General features: G+C 40.4%; 1 protein-coding gene across 1 annotated transcript in view; it reads left to right on the plus strand.

Annotated features, from left to right (window-relative positions):
- Positions 1–7,040: 7,040 nt before the first annotated feature.
- The window catches only part of ANKRD7 (ankyrin repeat domain 7), a gene marked incomplete at its 3' end in the record, with an annotated part of 7,501 nt that continues 2,774 nt past the window's right edge, over positions 7,041–11,767 (plus strand). The window contains 2 exon segments of the mRNA XM_007954510.2: positions 7,041–7,279; positions 11,434–11,548. Of these exon segments, the coding sequence (XP_007952701.2) occupies positions 7,041–7,279; positions 11,434–11,548 (354 nt within the window).

An 11,767-nucleotide genomic window follows, 5' to 3' on the forward strand; every position in this document is an offset into this window, starting at 1 on the left:
AATCATCTTGACTTAGATTCACTGCCAAGGTCATGAGGGATTTCTTCAGGTTCTTTCACTATCCTAGGATGTGATTTATGGAGCTTGGATTTGTTTAAAGCAAGTAGAAACTATATTTTAAATGGATGTAATCCATATTAATCATTTCCCATCTTTTTTCCATTTTAAGATTGTTATGTATATGTACAGATTTTTTTTTTTTTTTTAAGATTGCTAAGTCTATATACCACCACCAATCTGTCAGTTTTTCATACTGTGGTAGCTTGTGTGTTACTGTGATGTTGGAAGCTATGCCACTGGTATTTCTTATACCAATAGGGTCACCTATAGTGGACAGGTCTCAGCAGAGCTTCCAGACTAAGACAGACTGGGAAGAAGGACCTGGTGATGTACTTCTGAACAAACTGGCCAGTGGAAACCTTATGGGTAGCAGCAGACAATTGTCTGGTAAGTATAGTGCCAGAAGATGAGCCCCTTAGGTTGGAAGGCACTCAAATATGACTGAAGAAGAGCTGCCTCCTCAGAGTAGAGTCAATCTTAATGATGTGGATGGAGTAAAGCTTTCGTGACCCTCATTTACTGATATGGCACAACTCAAAATGAGAATAGCTGCAAAACCCATTAATAATTGGAACATGGGATTACAAAGTATGAATCAAGGAAAATTGGAAATTGTCAAAAATGAAATAGAATGTGTGAAGATATACTTCCTAGGCATTAGTGAGCCGAAACAGACTGGTATGGGCCATTTTGAATTGGACAATCATATGGTATACTTTAATTGGAATGAGAAATTTAAAAGGAATGGCATCACATTAGTGGTCAAAAAGAACATTTCAAGGTCTATTCTGAAATACAGTGCTGTCAGTGATAGGATAATATCCATACATCTACAAGGTAGACCAGTTAATACTACTATTACTCAAATATACCTACTAATCACTTATGCCAAAGATGAAGAAATTGAAAAATGTTTACCAACTTCTGCAGTCTAAAATTTATCAAATGTGCAATCACGATACACTAATAATTGCTGGTGATTAGAATGCAAAAGTTGGAAATGAAGAAGGATCAGTAGTTGGAAGGTATGGTCTTGGTGATAGAAATGTCACTGGAGATCACATGATAGAATTTTGCAAGATCAGTGACCTATTCATTGGAAATACCTATTTTAAACAACATTAACAGCTACTATACACATGGACCTTGCTGGATGGAATACACAGGAATCAAATCTACTACATCTGTGGAAAGAGATGATGGAGAAGCTCAATATCATAAGTCAAAACAAGGCCAGAGGCTGACTGCAGAACATACCATCAGTTGCTTATATTCATTTCATGTTGAAGTTAAAATTAAAACACATCCACCAGAGCTGAAGTTCAATCTGAGTATGTTCCACCCAAATTTAGAGGCCATCTTGAGAAAAGATATGATGCATTGAACACTAATGACCAAAGACCAGGTTAATTGTGGGATGACATTAAGGACATCATACATGCAGAAAGCAAAAGGTCATTACAAAGACAGCAAAGAAAGAAAAGACAAAAATGGATGTCAGAAGAGACTCACTCTGGAAGTTGTTCTTGAATGGAGAATAGCTAAAGTGAATGGAAGAAATGATGAAGATAGATTTGAACAGAATATTTCAAAGTGTGGCTCAAGAAGACAAGATAAAATATAATGAAATGTGCAAAGACTTGGAGTTAGAAAACCAAAAGGGAAGAACACATTCAATTCAAGGTCAAGTTGCAATATTGAAGGATTCTGTGGGCAAAATATTGAACAATGCAGGACGCATCAAGTGAAGATGGAAGGAATACACAGAGTCATTGTAACAAAAAAATTGGTTGATGTCCAGCCATTTCAAGAAGTAGCATATGATCAAGAACTGATGGTACTGAAGGAAAAAGTGCAAGGTGCACTGAAGGTATTGGCAAAAAAATCCATTCCAGGATGGAATACCAACTGATACATTTTAACAATTCTAGAAGTGTTCATTCATCTAAGCCAAGAAATTTTGAAGACAGCTACTTGGCCAACTGATTGGAAGGCCATGTACATGCCTATTCCAAAGAAAGGTGATCCAATGGAATGTGGAAATTATCAAACAATGTCACTGTGGTTGCTAGGCCTGGTTTTGAGTGGCTGGGCAGTTAGTGGTCATTATTTCCCATGATGAGACTGGCAATCATCTCCATGGTGGAGTGCTGCAAGCAGCTGAGTAGCTGCTTTAGGGATGTGGTCTGCTTCCAGTACATAAGGAGAAACTTAGGGAATGGTCTGTAGCTTTTTGACATTCTTGGACCCTGCATGTAGCTGAATTTTCATGTAGCAGCCTGCCATGTTTTCTACTGATCTTAGGACTGTCTCTGGACTTGAACTAGTGGTTGTTATGTTGTTTGGCAATCTTGGGATTGTGCTATTTTATTTGTCAACCTTGGGTTTGTCAGCCTCAGGAGCTAGCAGCTGCCTGAGTTAAAAAAAGACTCCATTTCCAGTGGTCGAGGAGGAAGAGGCAGAGCTGAAACCCAAGGTTGAGGAGCTTTCATCCAGCCCCTAGAGCTGGCATGTTGAACCCAGACTTTAGCCTCCAAAATTGTAAGAGAATAAACTTTTTATTAAGGCCATTCCATTTGTGGTGCATTTCTGTTAGAGTGGCATGAGGTAACCAAAACAATCATTAATATTGTATGCAAGTAAGATTTTGCTGAAGATAATTAAAAAATTAGACATTAGACGACATGTAGCATTGGGAAAGTCAACTGCGAAGGAACTGTATCAAGTGCTGAGGAGCAAGGATATCTCCTTGAGGACTAAGGTGTGCCTGACACAAGCCATGATATTTCCAATTGCCTCATGTGCATGTGAGAGCTGGACAATGAATAAGGAAGACCGAAGAAGAGTTGATGCTTTTGAGTTGTGGTGCTGGCAAAGAATGCTGAAAGTACCATGGACTGCTAAAAGAACTAACAGATCTGTCCTGGAGGAAGTGCAGCCAGAATGCTCCTTGGAAGCAAGAATGGCCAGACTTCATCTCACCTATTTTGGTCATGTTGTCAGAAGGGACCATTCCCTGGAGAAGGATGTCATGCTTGGTAGGGTGGAGGGTCGACAAAAGAGGGGGAGGCCTTCAACGAGATGGATTGACAAGGTGGCTGCAATGATGGGCTCAAGTATAGCAGGGATTGTGGGGCTGGCGCGGGCTTGGGCAGTGTTTCGTTCTGCTGTGCATGGGGTTACTATGAGTCGGAAATGACTCGACGGCACTTAATAACAATACCAATTAAAAAATGGTTGTGGCAGAACATAGACGCGAACTTCCAGAAATTTAAGCCAGATTCAGAAGAGAAGATGGAACCAGGGATATTGCTGCTGATGTTAAAAGGATCTTGGCTGAGAGCAGAGAATACCAGAAAGATGTTTACTGTATTTCATTGACTATGCAAAGGGATTTGACTGTGTGGATCATAACAAATTTTGGATAAAATTGCAAAGAATGGGAATTCCAGAACACTTAATTGTGCTTAAGAGAGCACAATAGACTGAGAGGCATTTGTCCAAACAGAACAAGGGGATAGTGTGTGGTTCAAAATCAAGAAAGGTGTACATCAGGGTTGTATCCTTTCACCATACTTATTCAATCTGCATGTTGAGCATATAATCTGAGAAGATGGGCTATATGAAGAAGAATGCAGCATCAGGATTAGAGGAAGACTCATTAACAACTTGTGATATGCAGATGACACAACTTTGCTTGCTGAAAATGAAGAAGACTTGAAACACTTAATGCTGAAGGCCAAAGACTACAGCTTCAGTATGAATTACACCTCAACATAAAGGGGAAAAAAAAACCTCACAACTGGACCAATAAACAACATCATGATAAACAGAAAAAGTATGAATTTCTCAAGGATTTCATTTATTTAGATTCACAATCAACACCTATGGAAGCTACAGACAAGAAATCAAACAATGTATTGCATTGGGCAAATCTGCTGCAAAAGACTTCTTTAAAATGTTAAGAACCAAAGATGTCACCTTGAGGTGTAATATGCAACTGTTCCAAGCCATAGCATTTTCAGTCGCCTCATATGCATGTGAAAGCTGGACAATGAATAGGGAAGACTGGAGAAGAACTGATGCTTTTCAGTTAGGGTGTTTGCAAAGAATATTGGACATGCCATGGACTTCCTGAAGAGCAAACAAATCTGTCTTGGAAGAAGTATAGCCACAATGATCCTTAGAAACGAGGTTGGCAAGACTTTGTCTTACATACTTTGGGCATGTTATCAGGAGGGACCTGTCCCTGGAGAAGGCCATCATGCTTGGTAAAGTAGAGGGTCAGTGAAAATGAGGAAGACCCTCAATGAGACGGATTGACACAGGGGCTGTAACAATGGCCAAAACACAGCAGTGATTGTTAGTATGAGAAAGGCCCAAGCAGCGTTTTGTTCTGTTGCACATGTGGACACTATGAGTTGCAACTGACTTGACCACACCTAACAACATCAACAAAACCTATATAGGTTACATAACTCTAAGGATAAAGACAAGGAGCTCTGGTAGGGTAGTGCCTAAGTCATTTGACTGCTAACCAGAAGGTTGGTGGTTCAAACCCACCAGCCACTCCTCAGAAGGAAGGTTGGGCAATCTACTTCTGTAGTGATACTGCCTCGGAAACCCAAGGAGGGGTTGCTATGAGTCGGGTCCGACTTGACGGCACATAACAACAACAAGGATAAAGACAAAATAGTAATTCACCAGCAGAGTTTTCTCATTAGTTGACAGTCCACCATCTGCTGCCTACTAGCATCATTTTAGGGAGCAAAAGTGTTGAGAAATATTCTTCAAAACATCTTTTAGAGCTGTTTTCTTATGTTTAGCATTAAAAGTAAAATACATCCAATTTTTAAATTAATTTTTCATTATTCAATTTTCCTTCCATGTCTTTGGTCCATGTTCCTTTTAAAACAAACTTTTTTGTTTTTGTTTTTGTAGATTGCACACATCAAGTATTGCTTATAGCTAGGGTCAAAATCTCCTCCTCTTATCTCCACTCCAGTGTTCTTCATCTATATCATCTGGTGCTTCTTTTTTCTTTATATTTGGGTAATGCAATTATATCCTACAACCCACTGCCATCAAGTCCATTCTGACTCATAGCAACCCTCATAGGGTTTCCAAGGCTATAAATCTTTACGGAAGTAGATTATTTCATCTTCCTTCCATGGAACAGCTGGTGGGTTTGAACTAATGACCTCTGGTTAGCAGCTAAATGCCTTACCTACTGTGCCACCAGAGCTCCTTAGTGTTATACTGTTATACTTACAATTATACTGTAAATACATTTTTCTCCTATATGTACTGGTTTTATCAATACCATACAATGAAAATGGTACCCTATTGTTATTACATTTGAAATATGTTAAACATAAAAGGAAAAGAAGCCAGGACTGGGTAGGGGGTGGTGTGGGAACACAACACTGTCATTTAATGAAAAAAAAAAAAAGAGTATGAGTGTGTTGGGGTGCTATCAGTCGGAACTGACTTGATGGCACTGAGTTTATCCTAATACTTATAGGATTATACTTAATAATATACATACACTTAATAATGCTTATTATTTTATTTCATCTTCACAATTGCCCATTGCAACAGGTACTATTATCTCATTTTTATTGAAACAACTAAAACATAGGGAGATTAATTCACAATAATTAAAATGCTATGTCTGGCATATCCACAGGGTTTCCAAGGCTCTACGGAAGTAGATTGCCCACTCTTCCTTCAGAGGAGTGGCTGGTGGGTTTGAAGCACCAGCCTTCTGGTTAGCAGTGAAATGCCCTAGGCACTATGCCACCACAGCTCCTGGCCCTTATGGAAGCAGAATGACACATCCTTCTCCTGCAGCGCAGCTGATGGGGTCAAACCACTGACTTTTCGGCTAGCAGTGGAACACTTAACCACTCGCCCCCAATGCCCTTTCGATGACTGCTAGCTTTCTTAATTTTTGCCCTCCTCTGTTTAAAACCGCCTTGCAACTAAGGACAAACAAGAGACAATGGTTCTCACCAGACTAGCATCCATTTGAACAAACTTTGCTGTGGATTATCAGTAAAACTAGATGAGTTATTATTATTATTATTAAAGAGCTTGTTTTGATGTGGCAAGAGTGTTCTGTGTTTCCACCAGCTAGGGGATAGGGGGTGATGCAGGTTGTTAGGCCTACGTTCAAACTTGTCACTCAGGGCAGAAAAGTTTCAAATGGGTGGTTACATTTAACCAGTGTTGCCATTGAGGCAGACAAGAAAAGGAATGGGGTTCAGAAGTATGCATGAAAATGATTATAATGATCAACTAGATAATTTAATGCAAGTAGGGAAATGAAGACATGGGGTGGGGTGGTCAAAGTAGGTTTGAAAAGATGGGAGGACTAGTGGATTGTAGAGGCAGTGAGTTGGATTTTTGTGACTAGAGAAAATAAACTGGGCATATGGGAAATTTTGTTTAAAAGGTATGTTGAAGTTGAGAATGGAGGAATTTCAGTTACTGTTAAAGAAAAGTTATGGCATGTGACCATGGAGACTATGGAAGGGTTGGCTGACGCCCAAAGTCACAGGAAGAGATACATCCCACTACACAGAGGCTGACCTCAGTTTGAAAGCTTCAAACCATTAGGTCAAGCCTTGAAGGAGGAGGTATTTTGATAGAAAAGTAGTAGTTTTCCATCCAAAGGCGCAGATCTAATGGGAAATCTGTGGGTAAGAATCCTGGCACATGTATCCCGGAAACGTGGTCCCAACGTGGCTGGGGACATTGTGACTCAAACCGGTGAATAGCCCCTGGCACTTAGTTCTACGTGATTCTGTTCTGGGGCCCTTCCGCCTTCTGGTTTCCCGCCCACTTCAACTCTGCGTCTGGGACGAGGAGCAGGTTTGAGAGGCCCACGTGCTGGGTGACCAGGTGCTGGTGCATGTGGTCTGTTAGGTGCTGCCGTTACGGCCAGGGGCAGTTGGAGCACTGTCACCCATGCCGCTATGAAGAAGCTTTTCTGCTCCTGGCGTGGGAAGGATGAGTCCCGCAGCTGCACCTCAGACCTGCAGTATATAGGTCCGGCCAGGTCTCGCTCAGGCCTCCTGTCCCAACCGGGTTACAACTTGCGAGATAGGGATTTAAAGAAGCTTCATAAAGCTGCCTCAGTCGGAGATTTGGAGACGGTGCAAAAGTGTCTTCAGCTCAAGAAACATGATGTAAACGTGCGGGACAAAGAACACAGGTGACCAGAGCAGAAGGGGGAGTGGGTAATGAAGGCAACATGTTGGGGAAGGCGGAGTCACTGCGGCCTCCACCCCGGAGTGGGACCTGTCTAGAGGACTCCGTTGGTTGTCATTCTGGGGTTTCTCAAGAGTTGAAAGGTCGCCTGGTAACCAACCACAAGGACAACCACAGGGGCACATTCCAGCTTTCAGTTATTTTATTTTAAACATACTTGCCTGGACATTAAAGGAGCTATGGTGGTGTAGTGGTTAAGGTATTTGGTTGCTAACCAAAAGGTCAATGATTCAAACTCACCAGCATCTCTGTGGAGGAAAGATGGGGCAGTGTGCTTCCATAAAGATGCATAGCCTTGGAAACCCAAAGAGATTCCCTGTGAGTTGGAATAGACTAGATGTCAATGGTTTTTTTTGTTTCTTCCCTTCATATTTTGGGTTTAAACCGTTTCTGCCCTCCCTCATTTTGTCTACTCCTCCCACCCACCTTTATCTCCACTGTGCAGTCACCCTTTTTCCATCCTGCTGTTTTGTTCTTTGATGTAGATTGTCCCCAGCCATCCCAAGGATGACCCTGTTTTACTAATGTATTAGAAAAGAGAAGGAAGCATCTAGAACAGTGCTTATTAAGATTTTAAGACATTGAAATACCAAGCAGTATTTTTTAATGTGGATCACTTATGAAAATTTTCAACTGCAAAAATCCCATCCATAATCACTTACTTCAAAAAGAAAACTAATTATATATGTTGGGAAATGAACTTATGTTTGACATTAATGTCTGGAAATATGTGCTATCTGTGGCTGCCTTAAAATGTTTTTTGGGAAAATTTCCAAGTCACAGGTTATACAAAATACCATTTTTCATCATAATTAAATAACTGGTTAGGAAGAAGATGTGTGTTCATTTTGCTGGTGGTTTTACCTCTTTTTCTTCTAATATAAACCCTTCCTTGGGTTTCTGAGGCAGTATCATTATGGAGATACATTGGTCAATCTTCCTTCCAAGGAGTGGCTGGTGGGTTTGAACCGCCACCCTTCTGGTTAGCAGTCAAATGCCTTAGGCACAACGCCACCAGAGCTTCCTCTAAAACAGAGCTGTCTAATCTCTATCCCACCTTTATCTCACACCACTCCACTGAATAGCTTCATAGATGTCATGGATGATCTTGACATGACTTAATTCTGTGGCAGGTTTCAAGTTCCCAGTGTGATGTCAATTAGCTGAAAAAATTCCAGAGAATTTAACATTTGACTTGGGAAAGCCACTAGTCTCAGAACAGCACTGCTGGAGCCCTTTTTGACTCCTCCTGTTCTTTTACATCTTCCAATTGATTCAATACTAAATCTTATTGGATCTACCTTCAAAAAATATTTAAAATTCAACCCTTTCTTTCCACCTCCATAGCTACCACATTAGTCAAAGTCACCATCATGTTTTGCCAGAATTACCGCATGGCCTATAAACTGGTCTGCTGTCCTTTTTCCTTTCAAGTTTATCATCAACATGGTAGCCAGAATGATGCTTAAAGGTATTCAAATCATGTTATTCCTTTCCTTACCAACCTCCAATGGCTTTCCATCTCAGGGGTAAAGACAAAGTCTTTAAAATGGCCTCTATAGCCCTACATGACCTTCACCTCCACCCAGTTACCTTTCTAATCTTACTGCCTACCACTCTCCCTTTCATTCATTTATCTTCAGCTACACTGGCCTTACTTTTCCACAGAAATTCAGAAAATGATTTAGGGTCTTTGAACTTCCTGCTGCCTTTGCCTGCAATGCCTTTTCCAGTGTGATACGGTGAGTTATTTAGTATAGCTTTCTAGCCATAGTCTTGTTGACTCCCACCAGGTGACTGGGTGGGACTGTGCAATCCATAGTCTGGGGGATTGGATAGCTTGCTAATAATGTAAATAAGGTACATGACACCTTTATGGGGGGTGGTACTGTGCAAATAAGGCTTAAAATGAGCCATCCCATTGGTGGAGAGGGGGCTGTCACTAACATCAAGAAAGAAGAGGCAGGAGTAGAGTGTATCTTTTGGACCGAAGATTCCTGCATTGAACTTCCTTGATCCAGGAGACAGAAAGCTGTGACATGAGACATCAAGAAGCAGTGGCAGAGAAATGGTGGCAGCGGAGGTGGCAGGACCAACAGAACCAAGAGACCTGCAGAAAAGAATTGGGAAAGCTTAGTGCCTTCAGACAGGAGGCTTGTTGGCAGAAGCGTGTTCTTGTCAACGACATTGACAATATTGCTTTTTTGAGAACCTATTGGAAGAGCTAAAAAGGGCTTTTTAACACTCCCCCGAGAAGAGCAGAGGCTAAGGGGTAATGGAGCTGAGAGGCTGACGGCCAGAGAGAGGCACTTCTGAGAGAAAGCTATCCTGGTCAAAAAACCGTACCCTGAGTTGTTTCTGATCCTGAATGGTAATATGTTACTTCCCTAATATATTATTGTCTAGCTGTTGTTGTTGTTATGTGCCGTCGAGTCAAACCCGACTCATAGCGACCCCTCCTTGGGTTTCCGAGGCAGTATCACTACGGAAGTAGGATTGCCCAACCTTCCTTCCGAGGAGTGGCTGGTGGGTTTGAACTGCCAGCCGTCTGGTTAGCAGGCAAGTGTCTTAGCCACTATGCTACCAGAGCTCCCGGCACATAACAACAACAACAGCTAGACAATAATATAATTGACTAGATGTCTGCTTTTTATACTATCATTACATTGTAGCCCTGCCTTCCAGAGATTACACTGAGATAACTTTGATTGGAATTTTAACATTCCCAAGTTGTTCAGAGATCTTTTTATATTTTCTTGATTTACGTCTATAGATGGTGAGTTACATCATCAAGTGTTGATATTCCTAGTTTAATTCTTTGGAAGTTACCTTATTTTTAAGTCCTTGAGGGCCATCTTTTTGCTACTACTAATGGCAGGTCTGTTTACACACTCAGAGTACTTTGGGGAACCTAAGTAAAGTGGAGGAATGGTATCTAAGGTTTCTTGTTTGGGATATGGTCTATTGATTTTTGAACTCTGTATTATAAAGTTGTTCCAAAAAGAGGATATAATAATTGTTGTTTTTGTTAGCTACTCGTCAAGCAGTTTTAACCCATTGCAACCCCATGTCCAACAGAATGAAACGGTGCTTGGTCCTGCACCATCCTCACAATCGTTGCTGTTTTTTGAGCCCATGTGGCAGCCAGTGTGCCAGTCTGTCTCATTGAGGGTCTTCCTCTTTTTTTGCTGACTATCTGCTTTACCAAGCACGGTATCTTTCTCCAAGGACTGGTCCCTCTTGATAACATGTCCAAAACCTGTGAGATGAAGTCTCACAATCTCGCTTCTAAGGAACATTCTGGCAGTTCTTCTTCCAAGACAGAATTGTTTGTTCTTCTTGTGGTCCAGGTATATTCAATATTCTTTGCCAACCCCATATTTCAAATGCATCAATTCTTTGATATAGTAATATCACATTAAAAATAGTTTTATTGAGGGCAAGGCTGAAAACGAAAAGTTTAAGTGGAACTAATTAGTGCTCTGTCATTATTCATGAAGTTGTGCTTGGTTTCTGAGCGACTTCTTGGTTTCTGAGTAGGCTTCTTAGAAAGGTATGTATTAGTGAAATAGCTTAAAATTAGGTTGAGATCTACAACTGAGAGAATTCTTGGTGTTATGTTGAGCTTATTTGTCAGATATTAATGCTAACTGTAATAGCTGAGCCAAGAGGGAGAAACACGACACGCAATGTGGAGCAGGATGCAGTTGAATACAGGCAATGTCCCTTCTTCCTGTTAAGTGTTAGATGTATCTTGGATTTTGAAGATCATTTCTAAAGTTTATAAAGATTTATAGCTGATTTTATCATCCTTCCCAAGGTCCAGATACCATTTCTGGTGTTTAAAAAAGAACCCTTTTCACATCATTATTGTTAAATTTTCCTTGAAGGGAAACAGGTAAAATATTTGACATCCAAGGCATTTGCATAGCCCTTTTATTTTGGTAAAAAGCAACGATAATCTAAATTTTGGGTAAATGTAAATAAGCACATGAACAGATACTTTAACAAATATGATATAGTTTGATCTTTGGTCCAATAATTGACTTTTCAAACTAAGACTTTCCTCTAACTTTGTGCTTTGTTATATTGATATAGAACACCTTTGCATCTGGCCTGCGCTAATGGATTTCCAGATATTGTCTCTCTCTTAATTGATAAACAATGCGATATAAATATGCAAGATAGTGAAAAAAAATCTCCATTGATTAAGGTGTGTTCTAATTTTTCCTGTTCAATTGTACTGTGTGTATGTGTATATATATATATATATATGTATATATATATATGTGTGTGTGTGTATATATATATATATATACATATATATATATATATATGTATATGTCTATATATATAAGCCACTCCTCGGAAGGTTGGGCAATCCTACTTCCGTAGTGATACTGCCTCAGAAACCCAAGGAGGGGTCGCTATG

This window comes from Orycteropus afer, unplaced genomic scaffold (assembly GCF_000298275.1).
Source record: "Orycteropus afer afer isolate SDZICR_OR568_19922 unplaced genomic scaffold, OryAfe1.0 scaffold00462, whole genome shotgun sequence".
Lineage (NCBI taxonomy): Eukaryota > Metazoa > Chordata > Mammalia > Tubulidentata > Orycteropodidae > Orycteropus > Orycteropus afer.